The sequence below is a fragment of the Rhopalosiphum padi genome, chromosome 1 (genome assembly GCF_020882245.1).
Source record: "Rhopalosiphum padi isolate XX-2018 chromosome 1, ASM2088224v1, whole genome shotgun sequence".
NCBI classification, from domain to species: domain Eukaryota; kingdom Metazoa; phylum Arthropoda; class Insecta; order Hemiptera; family Aphididae; genus Rhopalosiphum; species Rhopalosiphum padi.
The window spans coordinates 15,098,316-15,113,397 of record NC_083597.1 but is presented as its reverse complement, the minus strand read 5'-3'; the positions used below and the strand labels follow the sequence as shown (position 1 = coordinate 15,113,397).

Sequence of the window (15,082 nt, the reverse complement as noted above, 5' to 3'; positions counted from 1 at the left end):
TGATTTTTTAATTTTTAAGTATACTTTAAAGAATTAAAGAAATAATAACTAGATTTTCAAATTTTTGTTAGCCATGGAAGGGCCATAGACCTATAGGCCATAGTTGTATTTAATCTATTAAGTGGTTGTATCTATGTAACCTCAAACGCACAACCAATAACCAATTGTACAATGATAACTGTCTCCCAATGTTGATAAATAAAATAACAAATGATAATAGCAAGTAAATTTTTTAACTTATTTTTTTATTTGCTAATCATTAAACTAATTAAAAGTAATTGACATGGGTCATGCCTATTATATTTAGTGGCTGTTAAACCGATAAAGTATTGTTGTAAAGTGCTGGCTGTTATACGGCGAGTTCTCGGAATTGTAAATGTATATAATATATTCCAGTTTGAAATACAAACAGATTGTGCATTGGGATTTCAACAGACAACAAAGAAAATTAATAAAATAAAAATATTTAAGATCAAAATATGTCGGCAGGACGGCCAATCAAATGTGTAGTTGTCGGCGATGGTACCGTGGGCAAGACTTGTATGTTAATATCGTATACTACTGACAGCTTTCCAGGAGAATATGTACCTACTGTGTAAGTGTTAAACCATCAAACTATTAAAAACTATGGGATAAACAATATTATTGAGTATTGATTGTTGTTCAATAGATTTGATAACTACTCTGCACCTATGGTGGTTGACAGTATTCCCGTCAGTCTTGGTTTATGGGATACGGCTGGCCAAGAAGATTATGATCGTTTAAGACCACTTTCTTATCCACAGGTTAATATTTGTGTTTTTTTAATTACTGTTTTCACTTCTGTTGTTTAATTTTATTTTTTGCAGACGGACGTATTTTTGGTCTGCTTTAGTGTTGCTAGTCCATCTTCTTTTGAAAATGTGGTTTCCAAATGGTATCCTGAAATTAAACATCACTGTCCAGATGCTCCTATGATTTTAGTTGGTACGAAAATAGATTTAAGAGAAGACAAAGAAACGTTAAATGTCTTATCTGAACAAGGACTATCCCCAATCAAACGTGAACAGGGACAAAAGTTGGCCAATAAAATAAGAGCTGTAAAATATCTCGAATGTTCTGCATTGACTCAAAGAGGATTAAAACTGGTGAGTAAAAGAATTTGTGGCTTCTGATAAAGCTAATTATTTTATAATATCTAAATTATTATTGTAAATCCTCAAGGTATTTGATGAAGCTGTAAGAGCTGTTTTACGACCAGTACCACTTAAACACCAACAAAGGAAATGCACTATAGCTTAGTATGACAGACTGAAGAAAGCAGCTGTATTCCTACCTCTGTATAAAAATTTAAAAGGGTTGTTCAGACACTTCATTCTTAATTTTTTAATTTTTTAATCGTATATTCAAATCTATTTGGCATGATTTATATGTTAGCTTGAAAACCAAGTCCAAAATCAGTGCCATTTAGTTAAATATTGTTGTTTACCAAAGATATGTTTAAACGGTTAATTTTATACTTTTAAAAAAATAAGCATTTTACTTTTCCATTGCCACGCATGACTATATATATTATAAACAGTACAAAATTAATAAACAGTCTTCCTCGGTTGACAATGTAGTGCCTTTTTTATATTTTAAATTAATTCTCATTAATTTTTATTTTATTCATTGCACTATTAACTTTAGGCTTATTATAGATTTTTTTTTATCTATTATTTTGCTCAAAAATAATTTTTTGTAAAAACAAAGTACATGAATCTCTATTATTTAGTTATTTACATCTAGTCATGCAACATTTTTGTAATTAATGTAACAACAAATTGGCAGCTTAGATTAGAGGTTGTAAAAAAATTGACTGGTCAACATTATTGTCATACATTCAATTAAAAAGATTGTCATGTTTCATATTATTATAATTATTATAAATTGAATTTTTTAATTTAAATAAAATAAATTTGTGTTACTAAACGAATTACATTTATTGTTCTTTATTGTATAAGTAAGCAAGTGTAAAACTATATTATAAATTGTATATATTTCTTAACATTTAACAAAAAGAGCTATAACAATTTTTATTTAAAAGAATATCATACCCGTATATGTTGTCTCTGTCTTACAAACGTAAGACATAGCAAATTTGCGTTCAGTAGATTCAATTTTATGCTGTTAGCAATATCATAATATTATAGCTGTCATAATATTAGAGTCAATTTACCTATTATCAAACTTAAAGGTAATACTATTATAGGCTACTATAATGCTTACTATTATTAAATTAATATCTTAATTTTTAAGTGAGTTATAGTTATGTAAAATATTAAAACTTTAAAATGCTCGTATATTAACTTTAATATTAAAGCTAACAGCAGAAAATTGAATCTGCTGAATGCAAATTTGCTATGCCTTATGTTCATAAGACAGAGACAACACATGCCATGCGGGTATAATGTTCTCTTAAAATATTTAAAAAAATAAAAGTTTATAAGAAAAATAGCAAATTATTTTAATGTTTTAGTTGTACGATTTTATTGTAGGTAGATATCTTAAAGAAATAGGAAATATGAAACATATATGTCTAAATTGTAAGTGCTTGATATAATGATATATACAATTATTTACTATTTATTTATCATTTTTATTAAACTATATATCAAATTAAGTAAGAAATAAATTAATAAATTAATTTAAACATTCAAGTGTTATTATTTCAATAGTAACTCAATAGATGATTTTACTTATAACATACTTATTTATTAAGCCAAATAATTTAAACTATTTATTAGTTATATTATGGAGACAATGAATACAAGCAGGGCCAAATTTAGTAATTTCACCCCATATAAATTTCCAGTTTGTTACATATGCTCGAGCTTAGCCCCTACTAAAATAAATTGTATGACTACTTTTTATATAATGAGCATTCCGCTCATTTATTATATATTTAAATTGTTTTAATTTATTTTACTATGTTTTTTTATGTATCTACTCTATAAATAAATGTATGGTGTATAAAAACATTTTGAAATAGTAAAATTAACTTGATTTTCAACTTTAAAAGGTGATTTTTGATAGCAAAAAAAAATTGAATTGGTTCTTTATTGGATCTTATGTATTTTCACCATTAATTTTTCTATTTTATTATATTTTCATTTTTATTTATTAAGTATAATACATGATATTATGTATATACATAACTCATTAAGAATATTATTATGGTTTTACTTATAATTTACAATGTATACCTTTTCTAGTCTTTCAATAAGCCCAACATTTTAGTGGCTCACCAAGATTTTCTCTGTAGCTCACTGGTTCAATCCAGGACTGAATTTAATTGTACAAGTGGTACAGCAAACTTAAAATATAGACAATACAACTCTGGCACATTTTGTAACCTTGTGTAATAAAGACAATTAGATAATTTTACATAACTAGAGTACACATAAATAATTTCATTATTAATTTTTGATTAGTCATCATAGACTGACAATATTATATTACAAGAAAATTATACAAATTAAGTAAAATGTTATCCATAGAACTTATTATTATATCAATACAATAAATTTAGATACATAAATACCTGTAATAGAAATATCATTGAACATGATTATATTTTAAAGGTATACTTAATTTAATAATTTACAGATATCAGTTTGATTTTGTTTTTGCAGGTGTTCAGTAATAGAAGGAAAGATGATTAATACTAACTCTATCAAAAATATAAATTAGCAGTACTTAGCAATAATTTATTATTACCTATACACAGGTAGGCATTACTGGTACTAGGTAGTAGGTTTTAAAAATCATAGTTATTAAATTTGAATTTAAAATAATGTATAAAATAAATGTTTTATTCTGTGATTATTTATTTTTTTTTTATTATTATTGATGTGTTTATAAAGTTTAAAATACTAATGGGCAACTGCAAACTACATTTTGATCTCCATATTTACTGTCAATGCGACCAACACTTGGCCAAACTTTTTGCTCGTGTCCCTAATGAACAAATATTCAATGGTCATTATATTATAATTTATAACATAGATTTAAAATTTTAAATACCATTGGATAAGCTGCTAATTTTCTAGAATATGGTCTATTCCATTCGTCACTACAAATTTGTTTCAATGTATGTGGGGCTAATTTTAACACATTTTGTTCCCGATCAGCTTCGCCATTCTCTATTTGTCTGATTTCTTCTCTTATGCCTTATGTTTAAATTATAAAAACCGTTACATTTTTAACAAATTATAAATTAAATTAATGTACTCACTGATTAGAGCATTACAAAATCTATCTAATTCCATTTTACTTTCAGATTCTGTAGGTTCTATCATCAATGTACCAGCCACTGGCCAAGACATAGTAGGAGCATGAAATCCTAAAAAAAAAAATAACAATCTATTATATTTATAGATATATAAATCATAAATACATACCGTAATCAATTAATCGCTTAGCAATATCTGTAGCATCAATATTTGCAGTCTTTTTAAATTCTCTTGTGTCTATTATGAATTCATGAGCTACCAATCCACATTTAGTGCCAACAAACAATGTTTTGTAGTGAGAACTTAACTTTTTACTCATATAATTAGCATTTAATATAGCTACTTGAGTTGCTTTCTTGAGTCCTTGAGAGCCCATTAACTATAAATGTATTTTTATTAATATATGTTTATTAAAAGTAAAATATAAATTACTTTTATATATGCCCAGGAAATAGGTATGATAGAAGCTGATCCATATGGAGCAGCACTAACAGTACCCAAACTTAATTCATTACCGTTGTAGATAATTGGGTGAGTTGGTAAAAACGGAGCCAAGTGTGATTTACTAAGTAACAATAAATAATAAATATTCCTTATATTAAATTATAAATTTATATCAATTACTACCATTAAATCACTTAAATACTTACACAACTATTGGTCCCATCCCAGGACCTCCGCCACCATGAGGTATACAGAATGTTTTATGTAAATTCAAATGAGATACATCAGCTCCAATATCACCAGGTCGACATAATCCAACTTGTGCATTCATGTTAGCTCCATCCAAGTAAACCTTAATTTTGAAATATGAGTTAAGTTTTATAATATATTTTTGATATAAAATCATATTTTTATTACTTGTCCACCATTTGAATGTATCATTTCACAAATGTCCATAACAGATTCTTCAAATACTCCATTAGTAGACGGATATGTTATCATTATACACGATAATTGGTTTTTATATTTATTAACCTACATGAATAATTAGAAAATAGATCAACTTTGTTAGATTTAATGAAACAAAAAATAAATAAATAAACACCAATCTAGTATACTTACTAGATAGACCTAAAGGTATAAATACCTAGTAGGTAAGCATATATTATAAAATAATATAATACATTAATACATTAATATAGATATAATATAGTCATAATTTACAAAGCATAATAATGTAACTAATGTAAGGTAATTAGGTGCCTATACCTTATCTTGGAGATGATGTAAATCAATGCAACCATCTTTGGACACATTTACCAACTGAATATCCATTCCAGCCATTTGCGCTGATGCTGGATTAGTACCATGTGCTGACGTGGGAATTAGACACACTTTTCTATCTTCTTCCCCGCGGTGTTGATGATATTTCATTATGGCACATAGACCGGCGAATTCTCCTTGAGAGCCGCTAGTATAGTGTGTATTATAACGCATAAGTTTATACAATTATTTAAAATATTTTTTTTATTAAATGCATGCAGGTATACCTATTGGGCTGAAAAGATATTTTATCATAACCAGTTAGCTGGCAGAGGTCGTATTCTAATTCTTGTAAGATTTGGTGATATCCTGGAACTTGTTCAGGTGGCACAAATGGATGAATGTTAATAAATCCAGGTTCTGAGAGCGGTAACAACTCGACAGTAGCATTTAATTTCATTGTGCACGATCCCTAAAAAAATAAAATAAAATAAATGTCTATATATTTAATAACCGACAACTCGACTCACTAATGGAATCATGGAGTGAACAAGTGAAACATCTTTATTTTCCAATTGTTTCATGTATCGAACAATTTGTGTTTCTGATTGATGATTGTTAAATACTGGATGTTGTAAATACTGTGACGTCCTCTTAAATAATGTTTTACTTACACTTTTTTCTAAAATCTCATCATTAGATATAATCTAAAATCAATTAATTAATTAATTGAACATATTATTGAATCACCTTTCACCTATATGGTATACCTACACTACTATGTAACCTATTATATAGGTATACTTACATTGTTCTTATTATTTTCGCCTCCAAAAATCCACAGCAAGTCGTCTATGTCTTCGGATGCTACTGTCTCGTCTAGTGATATACCAATCTATTACACAAAAAATAACGAATTAAAATAAAATCTGCTGAATTTGCATACAACTAAATAATACAATTTAGGTAGGTATACTCACAGATTGATCGTCGAAAAACCTCAGATTGATCTTTTTTTCTCTACACCTGTCGATTATTTCCTGTTGAGGAATCGTGGTCTTCAAGTGCAAAGTATCGAAAAAACTGGCATCGCTCGTGCTGCATCCAGGTATTTTGTCAAGCGCTGTCTTAAGTATTACGGTACTGTTGTGCACTCTCTGGGCGATATTTCTCAGTCCTACGGGACCGTGGTAGATTGCGTACATAGCGACCACATTTGCTAGCAGGGCTTGTGCAGTACAAATGTTGCTGGTTGCCCGTTCACGACGTATATGTTGTTCACGGGTTTGCAATGTTAATCTGTAGGCCTTGTCTCCATCTGCATCTCTGTACAAATAATATAAAATAATAGATACATAAATGATATTCTACATAATAGTATATACCTAGTTGTAATTAAAATAAATAAATAGGTATGAAGTGTTTTTGGTCTAGATAATTAGAAAAAACTTCGAGTTGGATAATTATTGGATCCAAAATTTCAAAATTGGCATGAGTTGGGTGTAGTCTAGAACAATCAAATTTAAAAAAAAATATTTTGGGCTAGTACAGTCTACTTCTCGGAAGGCAACACTTTGAGGTTTGATACAAAGCTTAAATATCGTTGACCATAATTAATATTTACATTATATAGTTTAAATTAGTAAATTAATTAGGAAAAAAATTTAAATGACACATCTTTCACAAAATTAAACTGTATCGATTGTCCACTTGTAAAACAAAACATCTCTTCTAAAAATATTAATTTTTATTTTGTTTTTAGCATGATATTATGTTACATGTGTGGCCTCTGTATGTGAATTTCCAAGTAAAGTTTTTAATAAAACAAAAATGTAAGGGTGAGCTACACAAAATATTACGATGACCATCTGTTGTAAGCGGACCCAATTCGAATATTAGCATATTACTATGTGGAATAAACTCGTGTTTAATTTAGGCGATCAAATATTTCTGGACCCAACTCGAGTTTTCCCACAATTACCTAATATACCTACCTACCTACCTATGTAATATCACCACCTACAAATTATTATAATTAAGTACTTACTTCTACTTGCTTATTTATTATAATTGTCGGGTTAACTATACCGGGTTGGATTTATGCATGAGAGAATCAACAAAAGGAGGAGTGAATACTCCTTATAATTAATTGAATTTTATAAAAAAAAGCCCTAAAAAGATTTGAACGCATCATTGAACTTATTACATATATATATATTATGAGTTATAACTATAACAAAATATTTTCACAAAATTTTACTAGTTAATTATGTATTAACAACTGTAAGTTAACCATGGGTTAGAAGTAGATAGATATAGTCATCACATAGGCGTAACTAAGGGGGGGGGGCTTGAATGGGCTTCAGTTCCCCCAGAATTTTCGGGTAAATGTATGTGCTTATAAACATTTTAGAATTAACTTTATTTTTGCCCACAATATAAAAAAATATAATGTTTCATATATAAACGAATAATCATTCAAATCAGTTTTAAACACTAAACACCAATAGAAATAACTAATAATAATCTAATTTAAAAAAAATTGCTATAAAACATTTTTAGGAATCTAGCCCCCTCCCCTAACCTTAAGGACTAGTTACGCCTATGGACGATAGTCATATAATTATTATAATATTATAATATATAATTACCTACCTCGTAATACCGACCATCCTTCCCGGTATCAGTCGCATCAAAGGTTTCTTGCATGCGATAAATGCAGCGTGTGGTCCTCCATATCCGAGCGGAGTGCCAAGTCGTTGACTACTTCCGACCACAATGTCCACTCCGTATTCGCCAGGCGCTTTGATCAACGTAAGCGACAACAAGTCCGTGGCACACACGACTAAAGTCTGTGATATAAGTGATTATTATAGAGCTGACGGTATACATAAAATTCATCCACCGATATTCCGCGGTAGTGGTTATATCTTATATACCAGTTGATTTGGGTGTACAAGTAAGTCGATATTATAATCAGTATAATTACCGACACAGATGTATTAATACTATTAACTAAAGTTGAGTTTTCACTATATTCTGTATATAAACGTGTAAAGTTTAACTGCAACTTTTACGTGTTTTTTCTTATAAGTACAGTGAGTACATGTACTGGATTTATTCGATAATAAGCTTATACTTGATAAATACCAAAGAATCGACAATTACTAGTAAACCGATATGGTGAAATACATAATATTAACATATTCACACTTAATGCTTAATAGATCTCTATGCTAAATATAAATAAAGGTTATTTTTTATATGAGTGGTATTTTCAGCTTAATGAAACGGACAACCGTCTGCCATACGTTGTCCGCTAATTTTAAATATTACCCCCTCATAATTTTCATAAACAAATATTTATTATATCTATTGATTACCTACATCAGAGGTGGCGAATCTTTTTGGGTCAAGTGCCAAATTTTTCACGTACCCAAAGGAAATTATATTTTCTAAGGACAAAAATAAAGTTACAGATTTATTATATTATTTTATTAAGTACCTACACATTTTTTTTGTAATTATAATTTTTAAAATTTATATAATCTATTTCTTTAAATCTCTTTTAACCAAAATTTTATAAATAGCATAATTTTTAATAATTTAAATTTTTCGCGATTGAAATTTGATCAACGTAGGTTCGCCACCCCTGACCTATATCATCAAGACTATGGCGAGTAATAGACTAATAGATAATAATAATGTGTAGGCAGCCCATGACCTATTTTGTACATTAAGCAATGCAATATGATATTGCATAAGACTTATAAATAACAATTAGGAAGTAATAATTAAACACTCATAATATTAGGTACTTATGACAACAAAAATCAAAAATATGTTAACCTTTTTAATTTTTATTGAATACCTTTTTTTACTATTTTGATTCCCAGTAAAAAACGGATCAGATAAAACCATAAATTCAATGTTAACATATCATTCCAATGTTCTTATATGCTATAAATCAATAATATATTTTTACTTAAAAAAGCACATCATCATCTTATAACCAATAAATCATTCTCAGCTCAAAATTTAAATTATAAATAAAAATAGTTGCTGAAATGGCTACATGGTTGTATCAAAATTCAAAATGTTCTTGGATTATTTTTATTTTTGTTATTTCACTGAATTAGTTGTTTAATTGTTCATCTTTATTAAACAAAGATCTTTCAAAACGAATAAAGTTGAATTAGTTGAATGATGTTGGTTAACTAAGTATTCAACCACAGATTTTATTACAAATAATATAATTGAAAACTTTTAAACATTTTTCAAAAAATCACCAAAGTATACGTGACAGACAAAAGTACATAAGTACTAAGTACGTAAGTACGTAAGTATATACAACTTAGAAAAAATATCTAAGATATTATTAAAATTATAAGATTTATGTGCAGAGTTGTTAACCAACACCTGATAATATAATAATGTGATAATGATATTAAATACTAATTGAATAATATGTTTATCTAATCTCAGAGAAAACACGTGATGTAGTGGCCAATTGAGTAAAATATAATACTTATTATAGTACAGGTATTGTATTACATTATGCGTTTTTACGTTTCTAGTTTTCAATATTAAATAGTTTTTCAAATAGGTAAAATTATATTTTAAAGTGATCAATGAAAAACTTTCCCCTTGGATTTTTTCTTTGTCATTATACAACTTTGAAACTTTAATTGTAATTATAGAGATACCCTATATTATATTGGCATTGTACACGAACCTCATTGTCGTGAGCTTTACGCACGATCTCTCCGTAATCCAATATATGACCATATGTGTCTGGGTACTGTAATAACACACCACTATACGATTTAAAGTCTTCCACTTGGCTCGGATCACCGGAGCAGACTTCGATGCCAAGGGCAGAAGCTCTAGTATTTACAACTGACAATGTCTGTGGGTGTACGTTGTCCGCAACGAACCAGCGTTTTCGTTTGTTGTGCCGGTACGTCATGGCCAGCGCTTCGGATGCCGACGTGGCTTCGTCTAATAGAGACGCGTTGGCTACGTCCATACACGTAAGGTCGACAACCAATGTCTGGAAATTTAGTAAACTCTCTAGTCGACCTTGACCGATTTCCTCTTGGTAAGGGGTGTAAGGTGTCAACCTACATTGCACAACAGGCACATTTTATAAAGTATTTAAGTAAATTTAATTTCTATATATAATAATATATTTATATAGTATAATATTTGTACTACAGTTAAAAAGCCTAATCAAGAGAGAAGAGTGAAATGAGCAGATAGAGCAAGTGCATTTACGACTATTTAAGTAAACCTAATCTTACTGCGATTAGGACATTGTCAAATTAAAATATAGATTTAATATACCTATATATATTTTTTTTTTAATTTTTGATTTGATTTTTTTGATATAGTTTGCAACTAAAGTTATTAATACACATAGATGTAAAATCTTATAACTTCTTTAGAAATGTCATATTACATAAAGAGTGCCTATAATATAGTGTCAATATTCCAGTGTACCAATAATTATAGTACTTAACTAGTAAACACAATTAATGTACAATATATAGCATCAGAGCACTGAAAACAAAATATTAAAAAAAATTAAGCATACCATCCAGGATTCTCCAGCATGTTTCTCACGATGACATGAGGTGTATGGCAGTTGTAGTAACCCATCCCGATAAAACTTCTCCATTTTTGATTTTTACTTGCAATGGATTTTATCAAAGTGGCTAGAGATTGCTCATCTGTGAAATGTGTTTATTTATTAACGTATAGATTTATTCCATTATTTTTTATTTTTGGTAAATGTAATAATCAAATAATCAAGTACAATATCTTCACCGCGGAATATGCCCAATATTACCTCAATAATCAACCAATTCCTCTTATTAAGTGTGTACGCTACTTCAGAATTCTTATAGACATAGACCGTTGGCTATCACACATAATTAACAAAACCCGAAAACTAAAAAGCCGTATCCGACTGCTTCGGCCACTTTTAACCTTTATGTGCATGAAACTCCCCAACAAACTCCTACTAAGGCCCAAATGGACTTATGGAATTCAACTTTGGGATGTCGCCAAAATATTCAACATCACCGCATCCAAAGATCTCAATCTAAAGTTCTACGTATAATTTTGAAATCACTATTCTTTCAAATCTAAATTTCAATTGTAATATTAATACCTATTATGTATAGACAAATATAATACAAATACTTGGTGACAATTTTAAGTTTCTACAGTTATTCGTTTTTTTTAAATTACAATAAAATAAAGAAATTAATTCTGTCCTGATTATTAAGAAAAGAGAAATGGGAATTTTTAATTTTTACTCTACAGAGTACTACTATAGATCCAATTTTCTACAAGAAACCATGCCTAAAGTTGAAAATTGAATCTTTTTTTTTTTGCCTCAAAAAGTGACGATAGACATAAAAGAACACAGATCGCTGTATTAATCATTATATTCGTCGCTCTGCTCCGAATCTAAAATAATAATAATGTAAGATATTATTATAATTAAAGTTTGTATAAATGACTAAATTAGTACAATAAATTAATATAATAACCTATATATATATATATATATATATATATAATAGTATGTATTATAGTTTACTTTGTATTCAAATCATTATTTTTTTATTATGTATTATGTAATAGTAAGTATTGGTATAATGTATTAATGTGGAGTGATTGTATTACAAACATAAACTGTTTTAGTTTGTATTTTATATATTCCATTTAATATGTGTAAATATGAATGCATTAATATAAACTCATTATTTCATTAACAAAAATTAAAATTCCTGCATAAACAAGAGGTTATCAATTGTTTGATATAACACATAACATACCTATAATAACTGACGATTTTAAATTAGGCGTCTTCTGGAGATAAACGCTATCTGGGATCACGGCCTCGCTCAAGTCTTCTAAACTCTGAAAATACCAATTTATGGTCCATGTAAGTTTAACAATTTTATTTTCAAGGTATACGATAAAAATCCTACTCATACCTATTCGAGCTAGAATAAAAAATAAAATGGGTATGATTATTTTACAGATAGCTCGATCAAACAATCGAATTATTATGATTATATAATGACTAGGTATATAATCTGTACATAAACTACTAGCTATGCTTTATTTATATTTCCGCGTAGTATTTGGCGTGTATAGGTGTTTAGTACACATGGAGCAGCTTAGCTGCAGTGTTCAGAGTAGTTATTAATTATTATGTGTTATTTACATTATTTGATTATTTTAGAAATATTAATTTTTATTTTGTTTTTCATTTTAATAATTAATTTAAAAACTTAGGTAGGTAGTGATTAGTGACTAACAATTTTGATTTTGGAAATTAAACGTGTAATAATTGTTTAATCAATAATCACATATTGTATATCATTTTCAATAGTTGTATTTGTTCATCAATCTACTTGTCTTTAAACTTTTAAAGAGATCTTTATGTAAACACAAGTAGTGAATTTATATTTTATATTGATTATATATAAATTAAAGTAGGTACCTACTATTTATAATATAATAATAAAAATTACTATAGGTAGGTATAAAACAAGATGAAGAAACTACTGTTGCATATGCTAGAACTGAGTACCTACTACCTATAGTATTATTTTTAGTTTTAATAGTAAAATACACCCAATTCTTTACAGATACTTAACTTTAAGTGTTTTTTAAAAAGAACCTATAGTGCTGTGATTTACTATATAATGAATTTAAAAAAAATAAAAGTAGATACGGATTTAACTCATCGCAATAACTTAAGTCCAGTACTTATTATATTTAATACCAATACCTAATAGCTTTTTTACCACACTTTTCTTTTTTATCCATAACATATAAGTGACATAAATTATAATCATAATAAAACAAAATGTAATAACTAATAATCTACTTAAAAATCCAAATTAACAATTTAAAATTATATCTAGCTCACCATTAAAATTATTGATAAATAAATATAAAAAAAGAGATAAAAATTAAATTCTGATTCACCATTTTTAAATATCATTATAAACCAATTATTTACTCAACATTGTTTTAAAAAAATGTTGAGATTGAATTGTACATTACACAAAACAATAAACTGTTATGTGTCAGTATAATTGTCTGTGTGTTTAAATTTAAAAATTAGGAAATTCTGTGTGTTGTTTGTGATAAAAAAAGTACGCACAGTAGAAAAAATAGACACGATACCTTTTGAAAAAAGGAGTTTTTTTATGCAAATATATATAGGTACCTATCTGTTATATTATCAATCACCTTATTTTGGTAACTAAAGAAATTCGTTTGGAAAGGTAAACTATTCATTCGATAATTATAAACATATCGTAAGCCATGTGGAAAATTAGTCTTTTTGCAAAAAGATTAGGTTTTTTGCGATAGGTTAGCCCGTTTGCAAACTAATTATTTGTTCAAAAGGCCAGCTGTTTTTCAGGCTTATTGCAGATAGACTAACAGTACTCAGCAGTTAGGCCTTTAAAAAGCTATATAATTATTTTTCATATTGTAATTTATTACTTGTTCAAAAAAAATTACAAAATAATTAGAATATGTAAGCTGTACCTATACCTATCATATTTATTTATAATATATTTTCTTTTTTGGTAATTATATGTTTTAAAAATAAATAAATAAAAATAGTTCTATGATAGTCAATAACTGTACAATATTATACAACTTCACTAAATAAATATAACAGGTAGTTTTATAAAATTATACATATCATTATACGTATAATATACAATATTATAATATGTAAAATATTATATATTTTTTTACCATTTCAAAAAATATAACAATAGTCAATAAACAGTTAATAACTTAACGTAAATCAAGTAATTACTAAGCTATAATAACAGTTAAACACATAACACAAAAAGTATTTATTTTTAAGAATTTTCAATTCTATCTAATATATGCTAAACTAATTTTTATGCACATTCAAAACGCACCTGATATCCCAGTTCTTTTAGCATCAGCTTTTGGTCGGAGTCATTGGGTCCGATATGTCGCTGAATAAAAGATTCACGACCGAACACGGAATTCGATACATTTAACGAGTAAAAGCGTTGCGTCCTGCGCAAACAATTTAAACGGCGAAACATGACTGACCACTGTTTCCTAACGCAATAATATTATCGTCATCACTCATCACCGTATTTAATCAACAGCGAATCAACATGGTTATTATTTGTACAATTATACAATACAGTTATTATTATTATTTATTTTTAACGACTAATCACAACCGCTTACTTAAATTTACTATCCAATGATAAAATTATAAATAATAATGAAAATGGCTACAATTAAATACATATAATATTATACAATACGGTTACGACCTATAATATAATCATCTGCAATATCGAGGTATGTCTATTATTTATTACATACATATATAAATTTCACTTATTTTTTAATTATTCAGTTAAAAATTGCAGTCTAATAATCGAATCATACACAGAAAATTATAGTTTAATGATCGAACCATGTATGGAAAATTGCAGGCAAATCATTATTATATAGTTATCAATTTTCGTTTAATTAATATAAATCATGTACAACCCTTATGGCTGAGGCTTTAATTTTAAGCATGATAA

General features: G+C 27.8%; 2 protein-coding genes across 2 annotated transcripts; one reads left to right on the top strand and one right to left on the bottom strand.

The window, feature by feature from the left end:
- Nucleotides 1-200: 200 nt before the first annotated feature.
- On the top strand, nt 201-1,954 carry LOC132921705 (ras-related C3 botulinum toxin substrate 1). The gene is made up of 4 exons (XM_060984877.1): nt 201-595; nt 671-785; nt 849-1,127; nt 1,204-1,954. The coding sequence occupies exons 1-4, from the start codon at nt 480-482 to the stop codon at nt 1,279-1,281; spliced, it is 588 nt and encodes a 195-aa protein (XP_060840860.1). The 5' UTR covers nt 201-479; the 3' UTR covers nt 1,282-1,954.
- Nucleotides 1,955-3,441: 1,487 nt separating this feature from the next.
- On the bottom strand, nt 3,442-14,630 carry LOC132921696 (glycine dehydrogenase (decarboxylating), mitochondrial). Its single transcript, XM_060984866.1, has 17 exons — nt 14,432-14,630; nt 12,308-12,392; nt 11,056-11,191; nt 10,195-10,582; nt 8,115-8,311; nt 6,440-6,785; nt 6,268-6,354; nt 5,990-6,166; nt 5,747-5,931; nt 5,466-5,667; nt 5,115-5,231; nt 4,904-5,049; nt 4,686-4,818; nt 4,422-4,632; nt 4,256-4,363; nt 4,045-4,190; nt 3,442-3,978 (listed from the first exon to the last, which is right to left on the bottom strand). Exons 1-17 carry the CDS (start codon nt 14,582-14,584, stop codon nt 3,886-3,888), a joined length of 2,910 nt encoding a protein of 969 aa, XP_060840849.1. The 5' UTR covers nt 14,585-14,630; the 3' UTR covers nt 3,442-3,885.
- Nucleotides 14,631-15,082: the final 452 nt, after the last annotated feature.